This window comes from Oryctolagus cuniculus, chromosome X, assembly GCF_964237555.1.
Source record: "Oryctolagus cuniculus chromosome X, mOryCun1.1, whole genome shotgun sequence".
Taxonomy (NCBI): domain Eukaryota; kingdom Metazoa; phylum Chordata; class Mammalia; order Lagomorpha; family Leporidae; genus Oryctolagus; species Oryctolagus cuniculus.
The window spans coordinates 53,442,985-53,462,486 of record NC_091453.1 but is presented as its reverse complement, the minus strand read 5'-3'; the positions used below and the strand labels follow the sequence as shown (position 1 = coordinate 53,462,486).

The following is a 19,502-nucleotide window of genomic DNA, read 5'->3' as shown; positions in this document are numbered from 1 at the left end:
TGAAAGAAGAAAGTTGTTCTCTGATTGTTTTTCTTATTTTAATCAGCCATTCCTTTAAACCATCTAAATTTAAAAGAATCCAGAGCCTACCCATCTGCCTCTTCAATATACAAACAATATACTGGACTACTGACAAAAATCCAGGCAACACTTCTCACCATAGCCCCTTTCTTAGCCAAATTGTGTGTTTGTAACCTGTAAACTACAGCTCCTTGGATTACATTGGCTTGACATGGCATGAATGAGTAAAATAGGACAGGTTAAAAGTGATGACAGGAAGAGATTGGAGACCACTTCACTCCCCTTGTGCTTATGTAAGTCTGACTAGCCCTGAACTATAACAGCAGTGGGAGTGAAAAGATAGAATGGTGGGAGGTTTTATTCTGTGTGTTGGAGGTCTGTCTTGCTAATGACTCAGCCAAGCTGGCCCATGTTGTTCTAGTCTAATTTCATTGTTTTGATAAGATTTGAGATCAACACTGCATGTTGGAAGTTTTGAGATAATTGATGCCAGACGAGTATGACTGAGGGATAAAATGGTCTTTTATTTGTTATTTTAATTAATCAGTGACAATGAACTCAGAATCATCTCTTGATGACTTTTTGAACAGTTATTTTAGGAAAATTTGGTTAGCTTTTGAGTTACACACTTACAAAGGTAGCTAGACATAAATAAATTTCTGCTTACCTTTTCCCCACCCCCTACAGACAGCATAAATGAACACACCTAAGTATCAAATAACAAATATGGGTACACATACACAAGTGTGCCTCCTGGCAGAATTGCCTTTTACAGCCTGTTCGGGAGCAAGTTTCTGAAATTGTGAACAGAGTTGCAAGGACCCGTGATCCTAGCTTTTAATTGTATTGCTTACCACTAAGCTTCCTGGGTGACTGACATGTTAGCACAGCTTGTAGCAAGAGTTTTTTGGAGATAGTTTCTAACAGTCCCCTGAATTAACTTCAAGCCATTGCATGTTCACTTGTTCCAAATACTGCCTTACAATGAATGACACTCTGTCCTAACTCCCCTGCTGATATCTTAGAGAACAAAAAAGACACCTCTAAAGAAAGCGTGCTTTCCATTGTCTTTCATTCAGAGACTATGACCTGCTGTATTTCAATAGGCTGAAATCCACGGACTGCTGATGGGGTGCTGAAAAAAGTGTTAGGCAGTTCCCCAGGGCTGATGGAGCCAGAGTCACTTTGCACGGAGCCTCCACTGTTCTCAAACTGGGAGATTTTCTTTTTGATCATCTTTCTCTCCTTGGCTCTGCGATTCTGAAACCAGATTTTCACCTGAAACACAAAAATCTTGCGACTTATGGAATGCAGTTAACATAGTGAATGCTGTTATTGTACTGTACTGTAGCATTTCCTAAGCCCTTGCACATGCATCACTTCATTTGAGCCTTCATTTGACCTGTGAAATATGCATATTTAACATGTTAAAAAAAAAAAAACCTCTGATTCTCAGAGAGGGCACAAAAATTCCATGAAATCAAATTGAGATCTAGTCCAGTACTATTGACTCTGACTGCAGTGCTCTTTTTTTTTTTTTTTTTTTGACAGGCAGAGTGGACAGTGAGAGAGAGAGACAGAGAGAAAAGTTTTCCTTTTGCCGTTGGTTTACCCTCCAGTGGCTGCCGCGGCCAGCGCGCTGTGGCCAGCGCATCGCGCTGATCCTATGGCAGGAGCCAGGTACTTATCCTGGTCTCCCATGGGGTGCAGGGCCCAAGGACTTGGGCCATCCTTCACTGCACTCCCCGGCCATAGCAGAGAGCTGGCCTGGAAGAGGGGCAACCGGGACAGAATCCGGCGCCCCGACCGGGACTAGAACCCGGTGTGCTGGCGCCGCAGGTGGAGGATTAGCCTAGTGAGCCGGGGCGCCGGCCTGCAGTGCTCTTTATATTACACCTAACCACCTTCTAAGTTGCACAGGTAGACATGATACAGTGAGAGATGCTGAGAAGTACTGATAAGGGGGAGGGATTTAAATAGCAAAGGTGACTGCAGTCAGCCATTAAGAGAAATTTTCTAACAGCAAATGGTTAATGAAACAGAACTGGGTGAACAAGGGTGATGAAATACTATATACCTCTTGGTAGAGGTAAAGACCAGAGTGATGCCAATGTGCCTTCATACATGGTTGAAAGCAAGCTGCTTGGGATAAGACTGTACAATAATGGACTTCAAAATTCTAGAATTCTGTGATTCCAGAATTACTTTTATACTCAAGTAAAAATATGTCAGATAGGTATATAAAGTCCGAGCAAATGGAAACTTAATCCTTAACATGATTTATTCTTTATTGAGTACACACAGTAAACTAAATTTCAGGCAGATATAATAGGATTATATAGACTATAGACAATTAAATTTCCTACCGTGGATAACAGAACAAACAATGACTCAGGTAGCAACATTAGTATTAAGTTACTGTTTTAGGTGGACTGATATGAACCTGGTGATTGCCATGGCTGCCAAAACTCACTTCATACATTGCTTATTTCTACATGGGGAAACAGATCAAGGTTTTCCATTGACTGAAAATTCTACTGGAGTTGTAATCCTTCTCTACCTTCTAAGCCTCATCTGGTGCTTCTATACCCACATGATGTCCACTACACTGAATTGCTAATAAACTCATGAACCAAAGAGACTAAGGTAGAAGGTTCAGTAGGATGAACATGGGTCTTAGGAGAACTTGGTGAGTGTGATTTTCTTCCACTCCTGTTTAGACACTTTGCTTAAATCTCAGCCTATCGAAATGAGTAAATGGGACATGTTGGATGTACTGCTAGTGTACCTGTCTCTCAGAAAGGCCCAGGTTAACTGCCAGCTCTGATTTTCTCCGGATGGTGATGTATCTATTGCAGTGAAATTCCTTTTCAAGCTCCAATCTTTGATGATCTGTGTAGACCACACGATATTTTTCTTTTGTCCTGGTTTTCCCTGTTAGGAGAGAAAGCATTGCATTTATGCTTAGTCTGCTTTTTTGGAAGTTATTTTAGTTGAAGGAATTATAGCCACTCTTCCCACCCTCATCTATTACTTTAAAATACAAAGCAGGTATATTTTTGTACCAAGTATGTCGTAAGTCCATTTCTCCACTGAATGTGTTCTCATCTATGTTATATTATTCATATCTATCTATGTATGAAAGCAACATCCCTCCTAATTAAAGTTTCTTCTAAAATAATCAGTCAAATCACAGACTACCATTAATCTACCATTAAGTCAAAACATTTAAAATGCTTAAACACTTAACCCATGATTTTCAGTCCTCCTCTACTCACATATGGGAATGACAGTGGCAGTGGTAAATCCATTATGCATGAGTTTTGTAGTTTATGTGGTCCCTTCAGACTGTTTCCTATTAAATCTCTTACCTACCTTCTGGAATAATGTATAATGTGCTACCCCCATTTTACAGATAAGGAACCTGAGACTCAGCTTAAGTAAGTGACAGTGCTAGTGAGTTGAGGACTAGGAATCCAAACACATACATTTAACTCCTAGTTCAGTGTGTTAAATGTTATTCAAGTCTATACATGCTGGGAAACATAAGAGGCCCAAGTCCTTGGGACCCTGCACCCACGTGAGAGACCTGGAAGAAGCTCCTGGCTCCTGGCTTTGGATCAGTGCAGCTCCGGCTGTTGCAGCCAACTGGGGAGTGAACTATCAGATGGAAGACCTCTCTCTCTCTCTCTCTCTCTCTCTCGCTCTCTCTCTCTCTCTCTCTGCCTCTCCTCTCTCTGTGTAACTCTGACTTTCAAATAAATAAATAAATCTTTAAAAAAAAACAAAAAAAAATAAGAATGTCCAAGTGTGGTAAGCTGTTCTGGAATCTTGACATTATAGTTATATATACTCCCTAGAGACAGTTTGCTTTAGATAGTAATTTAAAAACATTTCTTGTCACTTAGCAGATTCTGTTCCAGAACAACCCCTATTATATATTACTAGGGAAAAATCGTGTTTTTTTTTTTTTTTGCTAGAATCTTAAACTAATTTTTATTCTCATGTGGAAAGTGAATGGGGAAAGTAGTGGATGTTGACTTAGGCAGAATAAATTGACTATTCCATGCTCGTTGAATGGATATCCAAACATTTGCTTTGTGTGACAACATTTAACTAATTTCTCATGCCCTCCTTCCAATAGAGTTTTATTCCTCCTTTCAAATTTTCCAAAGGTGATTAGGAAGTTTCCCTTTCTTTTCAATTTCTCTAACTCCCTCCAGGATCTTCCTTCTTTTCTCTATGTCTTTTAGAAACTCCTTCTGATCTTCCCTGGTCGTTTTTGATGTGAGGTTTTGGGGGGGCGATCTGTAGGACAAAGACTCCTTTAAAGTAGTTCCCTAAACTCTATTGAGGTGTTAAGATGCAGCACAGGCCTAACAAAGGAGCTACATAGCATCAGATCCCATCCTGAACCCTCTTTACATTCAGGAACACTAGCCAATTGGTTTGGAATTTACAAGCCCTAAACAAATGTCAGACACCCTTTCATCTTCAGGAAAGAAAAAAAAGACATGACTGTAGAAACAAATTCTAGGTGAGAAATATATTTTAGGATTAAACTAAAATGATTGAATAACTCATAGACTAATGAACTAAGCCAAATTTACCCCGTTGAGAATGGAAAATGATGAGCCTCATTTGGTTAATCTATCTTAAAAGCTCAAATATTTGAGCTGATTTTCTGAATCCAAACAGAAACTTAGGAAAGCAAGGGTTAGTTTTTAGTATGTTACAAAGACAGAATGCATATTTGTGGACAAAATGAAAACTAAAGGTTTAATTTATTTTCAGAACCTCAAGTCTTGAGTTCAAAATACATTTTAGAGGGAACGTTTCCTGAAACCCTTCTTAATCCCAAAGTGGCTGAGCGTTTAAATTCTAATTGGAGGCAGAGGGGTTAAAATTCAACTTGTGTGTGTCTGAGTTTTCTGCTCTTTGATAATCAGTAAATATAACCAGACTTTAAGAACTCTGGAAAGGTTGCAGTGCTTCCCCTCCCCCATTGGTCATAAATTCCCCTCTTGTAGTTTCTTCTGAGGATAATAAAGTCAAGACCAGGCCTCTTTATTTGCCATGAAAATCCTCACCCTTTCCGGCAATATAACCCCTGAAGAAAGGAGGGATGAGGAAGAGCCTGGATGCATATCAAAGGCATGTGAAGTGTTAAAAAGGGTCTGTTGTCCTAGTCTGACAGATAAGACCTAAAACCCCAAGAAGATGTAACTCAAGGGAAAATACTGACTGCACAGTTTACTAAGAGAAAAAATTCAAATTTCCTGGTGCTCTTCTGTCCTCTTCCCCAACTATCTCCTTATTTCCTGGCCCCCTGCCCCACTATTGCTTCTTCTCTTTAAATGATGCAACCAGACTGAAGGGAGTGTGGACATTTTCTGGTAGAGCACAATGTCCATATTCCAATTCCCTAGCACCAACAAAATACCAAGAGTACTTGCTTTGATTGCTTAAGCTATTCTCTTCTCCTAGAGATTATGCAACTTCCAAATGTGGGTGAGGGATTCCCTTCTCAGCTGCTGTAGTGAGTTATTGTGGAAAGTAACAAAGTGTGAGGTTTATTAAAGAGCTACTTCTATCTGTCCTGGAGATTTCATTGCCTCCTCCCCAACGACTCAGGGAAACCTCCGTAGTTCAAGATAAATGGAGTCTTTCCCATCATCCAGGAGACATCCCCACAGGTTTTGCAAGCAAATGTTGTCAGATCTGATGACCTATCCTAGGTGAAATGAAAATGGTGCTTATTTGAGAGACTGGCTGAGAAAGTGGTGTTAGGCAGAAAAATACTCTCTAAACCCAGGGTTTATGATGATGCTGGCAGTAGGGGGGAAGATGATGAAAACGGGTTTTCTTCTGTAGGGAGTATTATACAACCTCACACAGACTTCATTTTGTGACATATTTCACTGCTTTTAGCTAAAATTGCACCCAAATTCATTTTTTAAAGCTGTCCAATTAAGGGAGCAAAACTAAGGAAGAAATAATAAGCCTCAGTTGTTATTAAGCAACCCATTTTATGAAGTGTCTTAATCTAAAAAAGTTTTTTAAACATAACTTCCATTAACTTAATCAGAATCAAAGTTACTTACTCCTCTCATCCTTGTTACCACCCCTAACAAGAAAGTGTCTCTCTAGTTCTGCTTAGATTCCCACCTTGACACTCATCTAGGACCACAACTCTGTATAAAAGAAAAGAATGAAAAATATAATTCCTTGCTTTAATGTGTCAACAATGTTTAAAATATGAAAATATTTAACTTTCCACAAAAGCTTTTCTGTCAGACTTTTCAGGTAATCTTTAAAATGAGCTCTGTATTGGAATAAGCCAGATGGGGAACTGAGTAGAAATAAGAAACAAAAAACTCACTCTTTAATCATCTGTGGAGCAGTCATTTGCTCTACGTGTCAGTCTCCTTGCTCTCATTAGAAAAGCAAATGCTCTAACAGTCACTATGAAATGTTTTCTGATTGTCATATAATACAAATATTTTTCTTTTACTTAAGTCTATTTAAGACATTCTTCAGCAATGGAAAGAACTTTCATTTGATTACCTCAATCCAGGAAGGATGACTTCCATTTTGTAGTTCATCTATTTTCCTCAAGCCATAAACCATATATTATCTTACAGCACTATAGACTGAAGTGGAAAATTTAGGAGGATCTAACTTATTCATTAATTTAACCAATATTTGTTTAACACCCACTATGTGCTAAGCATATAAATAGGTGTATTTTTGTTTGGAATGGTCTAATGAAGTGATTGGCTTAAATTTTTAGTGACATTTATAACCTGATGTCCACAAAAGCGCTCCATTAATCTCCCCAAATATATAAAACATTACTCAGATGTGTGTATGCTGATATGCTTTTTGTACATTTTCCTGGGAGGAATTTCCACATTTTTCATCATATTCTTAAGTTTCTAAATATGCAACTTGGTCTACAATAATATATCAAAGGAATAATTTCATTTATGAGATTTTTTAATTTTTTGAAAATGTTACTAAAATTTCATAAGAGCCCTCTTCCACAAACTTTTCATTTATGAGATATTAAATTGAAATAAAATTTGAATTTGATAAAGCCTTATCAATAGGATAGGCTGCCAAGAGTCAACAAACTTCCAGTATTTGGAGAGAAAATCTTGTGAAGGTGGTATTGTGAAGTCAAGTTTGAGGGGCTGACTAATGATGAAGATGCCACAGACTAAGGAGGTCACTTTTAAACTTCTCATGGCACCAGAATTACCCAAGAGACTCTGGATAATAAAAATAAATGCAAATGGAAGACTTTTAAGCAGAGAAATCTGTCATATTTTCCCTCTTAAAAAGAATATTTATGGATCAAGATAATTTATCTTGTCACTTTTTTCCACTGATCTCTATTCCAAACAATAAGCCAATGACTTTCCTCTTCTAAAGTGTTTCAAAACATAATCCTAGATGGAGGGTGGCTACTTTTCTGGTTTTTTTTTTTTTTTTTTTTTTTTTTTTTCGTCTTTTGCTGATTATTAGGGTTTAGTGAATGGATGTTAATTACAACCCTAAGGTTAGAAGTAATAACAGCCCTGAGACTGACCCACACTAATTTCATTTTCTATCCTACTTAGCTGCATGACTCATCCAAATATTTTTAATGCAGATTTACCCCCAAATGTTTTGAAGATAAATATTTTAAACTCTACATTTAACCTGGGATTGCCACTCTAATAATGTTCTAGTTACATGCAACTTCCTTCTCTTGGCTAAAAGTTCTAATGCTAAGAGCTGGTCCCTTCGCATCTTCCTGCCTTTGCTTTTTGGAGGGGAGAGAAAATGCAGAACTGTGAACAGGAGCATAATCATTGTGGACAAATGCTATTGAAATGTCATTTCCTCCCCAGAGGGATGAAAGTGAGATAGTAGATTTTTACTAATTTTCTCTAATGACAGGGAGCAAGCATTGGAATAATAAGAATGTGATAAAAGAACAACCACAGCTGAAAACAAACATCTCCCCCCTCTCCCCATCCAAGATTAAAGCAGAGCTCCCATTTCCCCCGCCCCCAGTTTCCAGAGGTCGCCCGCTGGCTTGCTCGTGGGCCGTAGGCTGGGATCACTGTGTGCCCGCGCGCTGTCGCACACCTGCATTCAGCCCCTGTGCTTCAGATATTGCAGCCTGACGAGGGCTTTAGCCTCTTAGTGCTGATATTCGTTTGCGACCCGCCGAGGTGAAGGTTGAGTCACACGGTATTACGTGTCAGGTCAGCTCAGTGCCTTAGCCTTTTTGCCTGCCTCAACGCTTCTGTTGAGGGGAGGAAAGTTGAAAGAAGGCAGCGGGTTTGAGGTCAACTCGCCTCTGCCAACTTCGGCGAAGGAAGCCAGAGCTTTCTTAAGGGGCCAAAGTGAGGAGGGTACTTTGCCGTCGGAGATTTCATGGTTATCCTGGAGGGTGCATTGCCAGCCAAGCACCGTGAATCTAAGTTGAACGCCAATATCTTTTTTTGTTTGTCTGTTTTGTTGGGGGGGACCAGCCCCTCGGATGGGAACGGATTTGGAAATGGAACGGGCTACAGTGCTTTGACATCGGGACGGCAAGGCTGCCCTCTCTACTTGTTCACCAGTTGAGCTTTCCAGTGCATCGGCTTTCCCATCTGGGCAACTACATACAGGATTGGATCTTAATCCTTGGGGGTTTACATGTCCATTGTCTATGCACTCGTTCCCTCGACTGAGCAGGGAATAGTGGGAAAATCCCTAGGTTAGATTTAGTCCCAAGCGCCACACCCAGGGGGATTTCAGCTCAGGCGCACTGGATTGCAGTACCTAAATGGGCCAGCCAGCCACGGAGTGAGGTGCTCAATTAAACTTTCGTGGGAGAGGCTTGAGGAATAAGAGGGCGGGCTGACCAAGAAAAACCAAAGAAAAGCGAAGGAAGGAAAAATTGTGTGGGCATTACTCACCGGTCACCTGCACGGTTTTGCGCATCCATGCATAAGGGCTGTGGCGGCTCCTGTTGGGGGAACTGGTGTCGGAGGTGCCCGCATCAATGGGGACCAGTGATCCGCTGGCCGGGGCTGGTAGGCTACCGCCGCTGCTTCCACCACCGGTGGTGCCCAGGTTGTTGTAGTCGGGTGAGCAGAAAGCGCCGGGGCTCGAGGTCATGTCGTTCAGGGGCATTGTACCCATTGTACTAGACGGCCCAGAGTATGCGCTCCAGTCTTCCCTGGGGGGACTGTAGGGTGAGCTCCAGGCCCCCAGCGACTGCCCGTGAGGATCCATGCTGGGCATATGAGGATACCCCATGTAGTGCGGGTAAACCGGGGCCGCAGTGAAATTGGAGGCTGGCAGCGGACTCCCGCTGCTCCCGGAGCTGCCCACCCCGGCAGTGCTGCCCACTCCGGGATTCCTGAGACTGCCCGGGTACATGCCCGCTTCTTTCTCCAAAAGGCAGCTTCCGTACATGGTGCTTTGGCTAGAAAAAAGCAGCTCCCTAAGCCATCCTGAGGTCTCAGTGAAGCTCCAACCTGATTTTGAAAAGTTGCAAAGAATAAATCGGTCAGTATGGAGCTGTGCAAGAAGCTCCTCTGCGCCCCTCAGACTATTCCATCCTACGTTTCCTACCCCAGGGCTTCCAGGTGACTCGTAGCCCAGTATAGATGGGCCACCAATGGCTGGGCTGACGTCAAGGGGCTTCAGGTTTTTACATAGCATTTGCATTCAAATGAAGGGCCATTTCACTTTCACAGGAACTCATTCACTCTGTGCCCCTCGCCTCAAGCTCTTGGGCTCTTCTGTCTCAGCTTTCTAGATTCTGTCCATCTGGTCCCCATAACACCAGTCTTAAGTTTTGGAGGCAGATGTTTCTCCAGGGGTTTTGAACGAGCTTTCTCCAAAGTGAAATAGAGACGCACAGAAGCAGGGCAAAGTACTTTTCTCTGGGATTCACCAGGCCTCTGCCTTTTCGCTGATCTTCCCGTGGCCCAGCCTGCATTCATGGTCTCCCCTCTACCCACATTCCCTGGTAGGGATTTTAGACTTGGCACTGACCCATGATGCTACTGAAAGGGGGCTTTTCCTTCTTCTCCCTACCCCATCCTTCATTAGAAGACCTTTGTTTTTAAAGAGATTCGTATCACAATTATCTATTGAACATCTAGCCTGGAACTGCTGTAGACACTGGGGATACAGCAGTGAACAGGAGACAAAAATTCCTGCTCTGCTTTCTTGTCATTACAGTCCGGTGATGGCAGGCTGAATTTCTACGTTGCTTTGCAAATATAACAAATTAAAGAAAGACTAAGAGGGTAGATTATGAAAACGTAAGCCCTGGGGTAGGAGCCCAGTGTGGATAGTGGGCTCTCCCATTTTCATGTCAGTTCATTAATCTCAGGTGTCTATTCCTTCCAGGTATAGCTTCTGTTCCAAAATTAATACCCCAAGGGTCAGAATCCTTGCAGTCTGAAATCCACAGCAGCTCTAACAGATTTGGGAATATTTGCTTTGTAAAGCTCTAAATATTGAAAAAGACATGGTCTTGCCAGTAAATGCCAATACACTCAAAATCTTTCTTCAAGAAAGCAGATCTTCATAGTCCCCCTGTCCATCTTTTCTCTCAAGACTTTGCACAGCCTTAAATCGAGGTTACTCTCTACTAAAAGAATGTACTTCTCCACACAGTCCAACCCAAATCTGCAATCCCATTTAGCTAATCTCGCTCTGGCTTTGGAAAAGTCACTTGACCTCTCTGAGTTTTATTGTTTTCTATTTTTTTTTTCATTTAAAAATAGAGATCCTAACAGTACCTACATCACAAGGCAAATTTACTGAGGTAATGTATGCGTACTGCTTAACTGAGTGCTTGACACGCAGTATGAAACCACTGTATTCTAGGTGCTGTTCTGTGTATGGAGACACCAGTAGCAGACAGACAAAGTCTCTGACCTTATTAATCTTATATTCTAGAGGGGAGGTACATTAATAAGTAATTAAACTTTATGGTATTTAATGCTAATCATAATAATGCTACAAAGAAAAAAAGCAGGGAAAAACTTTAGAGAATGCTATGGGGTGTTGTCAGTTTAAATTTGGTGGTATAGGAGAACTTCACTGAGAAATAACATTAAAGTAAAATACAAGAGTTGACAAACTGAGTTATAAAGAGAGAGGATCCAGGCAGAGGAAATAAGTGAAAAGAGAATGTTTGTCTTCTATTGGAGAAATAGCAAGCAAGACAGTGTGGATAAAGAGGAGGTGAGGTCCAAAAGCTACAGAGGTAGGGTAGGCTATTACAATCGTTCTAGTTTTTGCTCTAATTGAAGTAGGTATACACTGTAGGGTTTTGAGCAGAAGCAGGACATGATTTGACTTAAGTGTTGAATAAATCCCTCAGGTCATTAGATTAAGAATAAATTGTAAGTGGGAAAAATCAAATCAGGCTGATCAACTAAAAAGCTATTGCAATAATTCAGGTGAATGACAGTGGGGGGTGGAGAGAAGTGGTTGGAATCTGGATATATTTTGAAGCCTGTTTCAGAGAAGAACAAATAATTGGCCAGCCAAGACTAGTTGAATCCTAGTGCTGTGGAGAAGGGACTAAGGTACAAGAAAGTAACATAAATAGCCACGTTTTCTACATGGTCTGATTTAATCTTCACACCAGCCCCATGAGTTATTTATTATTATTCCCATTTAACTATGAAGAGACTGAGGCTCAAATAGGTGGCATTACTATTTAAATGCATACAACTGGCATGTTGTAGAGCTAGGTTCCAGTTGTAGGCCATCCTGACTGCAAAGTATACGTTTGTAAATTGGTACCAGACTAAATGTACCATGTCAGGGTTCCAGACTGGTGCTTGGCTTCTTATTTTCTTCTTTGTTCCAATTCTCAGGCCTGACACTCAAGACTTCACAGCATAAACCCAATTACCCTTGCATTATTCCCTTTCACTTATTCTATCCTGAAGCAAACTAGATTACCTGATATTTGAAAAAAATAAGTCATAATGCATGCACATGGAAGACCTTTAGAAGTTAACTTAATATTATCATTTTACACATGAGGAAACAGAGGACTTAAGAGAGGAAAGTAATCTTTAAAGAAGTGAAAGAACTGGTTTGTTGACTACCAGATCAGCACTCTTTGTACTTCAAAATGTGTCTTTGCACATGTAGTTCCCTCTGCCTAGAGTGTTTCTCTTCAAATCTTCAAAATTATGGAGAGAAGAAATTGTCCAAATTCTCCCTCTTACTCAAAACTCAACTCAAATGCTCCCTCCTCCCTAATGCCCTATGTAGTGATGCTTTTCCATTTGTGTCAAATGGAAACTTCCACAAGTGAATAACTGACACTATTTTTTCTGTCTTAGAGTTATTTGAGATCTTATCCAAATATTTTGGGATGTGAGCACCCTTGAAGGGGTATGGGAAAGTGTGTTTGAGTCCAGCGAAGTGAAATACCCTTGCACATGGTAGGGTCTTAGGAAACACTCGTGTGCTGAATCAATAAATGATCTTGGAAATATAGATTAGAAATCACCATTTGACCCAGCTCCAGGGACAGTTAGAAGAGAAGCCAGTAAAAATTCCTTTGGGTTTGTGTTTTCATCATGTATGTTTGAGTGTGTGTATCAGTGTGTAGTAGGGAATAGGCAAGGAGATTTAGTTTAGTTTATTTGACTAGGACTTTTTATTTCTTAACCTAAAGATTATCTGCAGAGGCAACTTCACTGTAGTAATCATAGTGCCACTAGGGAGTGATCATTTAGTTTTTCTGAGACTTAGAGAGGTAGGGGTCAAATGGGGCTTCTGCTGGATTCTGGGATGAGCCCCACTGATCAGATTAATTGTAAGGCTTGAAGGAGAAAATGAATGTGAAAATGCATTATAAGTAACACAGTTCACCTGTGATGGACTACAGAAATCTTGGGAAACCTTTTTCTTTAGTATACTTAATTCAAAGGAGGATTTCATTAACTGGTTAATAATTGCTATGCTAAGTGTGGTCTCTCAGTACTGCCAGAGTATCCCACAGCTAGTCTCCATCCAACTACACTCTTCCTTAATCCTCCTCCACTTCCCAGACTCAGGTCTGGTTTGTACTTCTACAGGGGCACAGGAATAGGAGAAGGGGTTTCTTTGTAATATGCAACTTGGCTCCAGTTGTCCATCATTGGGACCATTCTATTGCTGAGAGAGAGATGAGAAATACATAGTGTAAGTTCCTTTTTATTGACATGGTAACTGAGGCTGAGATTAGAGCAGGGATTTACCAAGGCACACATTACTACATGATTTGTAGAACTAGGGTTTAAACCCCAGCACAACTGACTGTTGACCTATGAAAGACACTTCACCTCTCTCAGCCTTAGTTTAAAACATGAAAAAAATGAACAAACAATAGAAACCCTTCTACAGGGATGTTGAGAGGATTCAGTGTTGAACAGTGTGTACAACAATTGGCCATAATAATATTGTAATCTTCAGAGTAACATAGGCTCCACAGGGCACATGCTTTTCTAGCCTACATTTATGCAGGCATGATGCTCAGAGATTGAAGACCCAAGACAGTTTTGTTATCCCTGCCATTTAACTTTTGTTCTAAACACAGCCTTCCTCACTTACTCCAAACCCCTTCCCTGAACTTCTTGGGCCTTAACAATGCTGATGCTTGCGTGTCTGGTTGGACAGGATCCTCATGTCCTTTTAGTCTATGTTCATCACTGTGATGGGCTTTCCCACTTCCAAGGCTCTGGGTCTTCCGTAATGCATTAGGACCAAGGCATATTTTGAAGAAAGATCAACATTCTTTTGTTAGAATGTGAGTAGTTAGTTCAAGTACTCATTGAAATGGTGGAATACTGGGACTCTATACTCATCCTGCCCTCAGAGAGAGTTATTCAGTTTTGGGTCAGGAGAACAAGAAGAATGAGGAAAGTCCCAGGCTCTGAGATAAAGGCTAAGAGACTGTGTAGTGAAAAAACTGGCTTCTCTGGCATCCAAAAGTGGCTCAACTCCGGGAGAGAGAAGGTATGTGTGAGGAGTCAGATAGGGGCCACTGCCTAATATTATGGTCCCAGAACTTAGGAGGGACATGTTAAAGAGGGTTTTTTTTCAGAAAAGAGGGGAAAGAGGAAGGCAAATAGGTCAATCAGTATTCAGGAGACACTGCAAACCCAACACTGTAGCCATGGTAGGGGAGTCTATGAGTCTGAGAGGATGTAGGAGGCTGGTTCTCTAAAGAAAAGTATAAATATAAATGTAAGTCCTGGCTGTCTGTTTGAGAAAAGAGAACCATAAGTCCAGTTCACAGAGCATATACACTAGGACAGAAGCTGCTCTGTACCTTTGCTGGTGCAGTCTCCCATCAGTCTCCTTATGATCAAAGGGTATAGACGATATGAGCCCTATTTTACAGTGTTGGGGGGTATAGAGGTGGGAATGGAGACTCAATGAGGTTTAGAAACTGGTCCAAGGTCAAATATTCAGTAAGAAGCAGCCAGTGAATTATTTTCTAGTCTGACTACAATGTTCATCCAGAGCCTGGGGATCAGGACTTGGAAAATAATAGGCTGAATGTTATGCATATCTTCAATGAAAACATGACAAGAGGTAAAACTAGCAAGACCATATGAGAAAGATGTAGATTCGTTCTGAAGAAGGGCATGCCCCTGATGAGGGCCAGGAAGCACTGGGATGGGTGAACATTTTGATAAAAGAAATATGGAACCTCCCCAACAAACAGTCTCTCTCTATCAATATTTTGCACTATAATAGTACATTTGTTAGAATCAGGGTACCTACAATGACACATCATTATCACCCAAAGTTTTTACATTTACAGTCACTTTTAGTGTTGTATATTCTGTGAGTTTTGATAAATATGTGACCCATGTCCTCCATTGTGGTATTTTAAGCTTCACTGCTTAAAATCCTTTTGTGCTTGGGGCCAGCATTGTGGCCCAGGGTTAAGTTGCCACTTGTGACACCGGCATCCCATATCAGAGTGCTTGTTTGGTCTTGACTGCTCTGCTTCCAATCCAACTCCCTGCTGATGCTTCTGGGAAAGTAGTGGAGAATGTTCCAAGTGCTTGGACCCCTGATGCCCATGTAGAAGACCCAGGTGGAGTTCCTGGTTTCTGGTTTTGGCCTGGCCCAGCTCTGGCAGTTGGGGTCCTTTGGGGAGTGAACCTGTGGATGGAACATCTCTCTCTCTCTCTCTCTCTCTCTCTCTCTCTCTCTCCCTCACACACTTTGCCATTCAAATAAAGTAATAAATCTTAGAAAAATCCTCTGTGATGTGCCTATTCATCCATGCTTTTCCCTAATCCCTGGAAATCAATGACCTTTTTGCTGTCTCCATATTTTTGTCTTTTCTAAAATGTCATAGAGTTAGAATTATATGCTATTATATTATATGCTATGTAGCCTTTTAAGATTATTTTACTAAGTAATGTGCATTTAAGAGTATATTCCATGTCTTTCATGGCTTCATCGTTTCTTCTTATCACTGAATAATATAAACAATTATTAATATTTCAATTATATGCCTGGTTTATTTATACAATTCACCTACTGAAGGATACCTTGTTTACTTCCAAGTTTTGGCAATTATGTATAAACCTGCTATAAACATCCATTGTTGAATGGGATCAGAAATCCTTGGTGTAGACCATTGTGGTGTGGTGTGGAATGTGTGAGACTCTCCCCACTCTGGTTGGGAACAGACCAAGGACATAGGGATCTCACATTGAGAAGTTAGGGTCCTGGTTGCCCCATATACTCCTGACGAACAGATTGATTGAGGGACTGGGATGCCACTGTTCTGGCTGTGACAGACACAGGGGTTGGGCAGAGGTACAAGACATGTTTTTCACTTTTGTTTCTGAAGACTCTCTTCCAGTTGTTCACATCAGAATCTTCTATTCCAAACTGGAATCTCTTCTGAAGCAGTGCTTGCCAGTGTAGGTTCCTCTGCCTAGGCTTTAACATTTGAAACCACTTTAAATAGCTCAACTTGGACACCTATTTTTCTACATCTTGCTTTTCTTTATACTCTATGAATGACCTAATCCACTTCTAAGGCTTTATTAATTCTGTACTCATAAATCCCAGGTTTTATCTCCATGCAGAATCAGATGGACAATATTCTTCTTGATTTTTCTGACTTGGACACACTCAAAGAATCTAGAGTCTTGGTATTCTTCCTCAACTAGTTGTATTCCAGACATAACATCCAAAAAAACCGAACCACTCTTCACCTATTTGCCCCATCAAGAGTCTGGAAGAGATTCCTCCTCCTGTCCCTCCCTATGCCATTGATGACCTGTGACCTATTTTAGTACAAAAATTTTGGAATCCATATATAAGATGCATAATCAAAAACTTAATAGACATGTCTCTGCAAAAATGCTCCTCAAATCTCTGAAAAGTCATTTGATTTTACGTTCTGTATTTTGTTTAAAGTTGATATGATTAACTTCATCATCTTTTCTCTTATGATTTCTGGGCTTTGATGCTTTAGAAAGGCCTTCTTCATTCAAAAATTACAGAATGAACTCCGCATCTATTTTCTAAAAAAAAATCCACATGCAGAGTTTTGTGTTAACACAAGTGTTCAAATTTGGATAAATATCAAGGAGTGCAAATGCTGCATTGTGTATAAGAACATATTTAGTTTTATAAGAAATTGCCAAACTGTTTTCTAAATGGCCACCATTTTGCATTCTCAACAATAATGAATGAGAATTCCTGCTGTTCCACATCCTTGACAGCATTAGGTGTTGTCAGTGTTTTGGAATTTGGGCATTCTAATAAAGCAGTATCTCACTGTTGTTTTAATTTGCAGTTCCCTAATCACATATCATGGTAAATATATTTTATATGCTTATTATCTACCTGTATATCTTCTTTAGTGAAGAGTATGTTTAGGTCTCCTGCTCATTTTTAATCATATTTCTTTCTTGTTGAATTGTAAGAATTATTTGTATATTTTTCATAGTAATAATTCAAATCATCTTCTACAAAGCCTATTTTATAATAAAAAGCTGAATATCTCATGTAATTTAATTGAAAGATCAAAATTCAAAGATTTTTCTATTGAATGCATATCATTTTATACCATTATAAAATTTAAAAATTGTATGTCAAATCATTGTAAGTCCAGAACCATCTTATTGAGCTGGCAATTCTGAATCTTTGTATATATAAACTTCAATTTACTTTTATTAAGAGCATAACTTACTGGGATTTTGATTGAGGTTACACTTTAATCTATAGATCAAATATGAAGAACTGATATCTAACAATGATATCTTCTTATCCATGAACACAAAATACTTCCTCATTTATTTAGTTCAATTTTTTTAAAAAAAGATTTATTTATTTGAAAGGCAGAATTACAGAGTAGTGGAGGAGGGGGGAGAGAGAGAAAATCTTCCATCTTCTGGTTCACTACCCAGATGGCTGCAACAGCTGGAGTTGCACTGATCCAAAGCCAGGAGCCAGGAACTTCCTCTGGGTCTCTCACGCAGGTGTAGGGTCCCAAGGACTTGTGCCATCTTCTACTGCTTTCCAAGGCCATAGCAGAGAGCTGGATCAGAAGTGCAGCAGCTGTGACTGGAACCGGCACCCAGATGGGATGCTGGCACTGCATGGTGGCTTTACCTGCTATGCCACAGCTCCAGCCCCTATTTATTCCTTTTTTATTTTGTTCAGTGTTTTGTGGTGTATTTTATTAGAATTACACCTAAACATTCCTCTTTTTTTGGTGATAATTTAAATAATTGTATGTTTTTATTTCAAAATACACTTGCTCATTGCTGGAAATAAATTGATGCTTTTATTTTAAATATTCTGTAACCTTGCTGTACTTGCTCAATAGTTGCAGAGGTTTTTGGTAATTCTTTTTAATTTATACCTACACAATCATGTCATGTGTGAATGTATAGTTTATTTCTTCCTTCCCAATTCACACACCTTTTATTTACTTTTCTTGTCTTATTGTATTTGCTAGGATTTCTAGTATGATGTTGAAAAGCAACGATGAGAAGGGACTTCCATGCCTTCTTCCTGATCTTAGTAAGAAAGCTTCAAGTTTCTCACTACTAAGTACGATGTTAACTACAGGCTTTTTTTTTTTTTTAGATGTTCTTTACTTAAAATTTATCTATTTATTTTGTTTAAGAGAGAGAGGTAGATAGATAGTTAGAACCTACCCATTCACTGGTTCACTCCCCGAATGCCCACAGCAGCCAGAGCTGTGCCAACCTGAAGCCAGGGTCCCAGAACTCAATCTAGGCCTCCCATATTGATGGCAGGAACCCAACTACACAAGGCATCACCTGCTGGGATTTGAAGTGGAGCTGAGACCCAAACCCAGGCACTCCAGACACTGTCTTAACTGCTGAACCAAATGCCTGCCCCCGAAATTCTTTAAATCTTTCAAGTAAATCAGGTCTTCAGACAATAAAATCATTTTTTAGTCTGAAAAAGTCTACTTCTTTACTTTTGAAGAATAATTTTCCAAATTGCAGAATTCTAGGTTGGCATATTTTTTTCTTAAAACTTAACATTTCATCAACTTTCTTCTTTTTGCATGATTTCTGAGAAAATCACATGCAGTTCTTATCCTTATTCCTTTGTAGGTAAGATTTTTTTTATGTTTGGTTTCCTTCACAAATTTTTTTTATCTTTGATTTTCTGCAGTTTGAATATAATAAGTCTAGGGGGGAGATTCTCTTATTTAAATACTTTTTCATTTATCCAGTTTGATATTCTCTTCACTTTCTGGATGTACTTAAATGGCATTAATTTTGGGAAATTCTTAGTCACTTCAATTATTTCTTACCTTTCTTCTTCTGGTATTCTTTTTTTAACAAAATATTTATTTGAAAGGCAGAGTTACAGAGAGAGAAGCAGAGACAGAGCGAGAGGGAAAGGGAGGGAAGGAGGGAGTGGGGAAAGAGAGAGAGAGAGAGAGAGTTCAAAACTGGGGCTGGGCCAGGCTGAAGCTGGGAGCCAGGAGCTTCTTCCAGATTTCTCATGTGGGTATAGGGGCTCAAACACTTGGGCCATCCTCCTCTGCTGCTTTACCAGGAACATTAGCAGGGAGCTGGATCAGAAGTGAAGTATCCTGGACAGAAACCACGCCTATATAGGTGCCGAAGTTACAGGTGGCAGCTTAACCCACTACGCCACAATGCAGGCTCTTTCTTCTGATATTCTTATTATACAGTTATATCTTTTATAGTTGCTGCATTATTAAATATTTTGTTATTTTTCATTATTTTTCTCTTTGTTTTTCAGTTTTGGAGGTTTCTATCATCATACTCTTAAGCTTAGAGGTTCATTTCTTTACCAAGTCTAGTCTATTTATGAATCCATTAAAAGCATTCTTCATTGTTTCATTATATTTGATCTCAAGTATTTCTTTTTGATTGTATCTTAGAATTTTAGTCTTTCCACTTATATTATCTACATGTTCT

At 39.9% G+C, this 19,502-nt stretch overlaps 1 protein-coding gene across 1 annotated transcript; it reads right to left on the bottom strand.

Annotated features, from left to right (window-relative positions):
- Positions 1-1,092: 1,092 nt before the first annotated feature.
- Positions 1,093-9,480, bottom strand: CDX4 (caudal type homeobox 4). The gene is made up of 3 exons (XM_002720114.1): positions 8,979-9,480; positions 2,810-2,955; positions 1,093-1,299 (listed from the first exon to the last, which is right to left on the bottom strand). The coding sequence occupies exons 1-3, from the start codon at positions 9,478-9,480 to the stop codon at positions 1,093-1,095; spliced, it is 855 nt and encodes a 284-aa protein (XP_002720160.1).
- Positions 9,481-19,502: the final 10,022 nt, after the last annotated feature.

What these genes read in the sequence shown, in the direction of transcription:
- CDX4 (XM_002720114.1), bottom strand. Translation starts at nt 9,480, where the DNA reads ATGTACGGAAGCTGCCTTTTGGAGAAAGAAGCGGGCATGTACCCGGGC. An exon ending in CAAAACCGTGCAGGTGACCG is followed by an intron (nt 2,956 to 8,978) that starts GTGAGTAATGCC and finishes CTCTCCTAACAG; the next exon opens with GGAAAACCAGGACAAAAGAA. An exon ending in TGGGCCTTTCTGAGAGACAG is followed by an intron (nt 1,300 to 2,809) that starts GTACACTAGCAG and finishes TTTGTGTTTCAG; the next exon opens with GTGAAAATCTGGTTTCAGAA.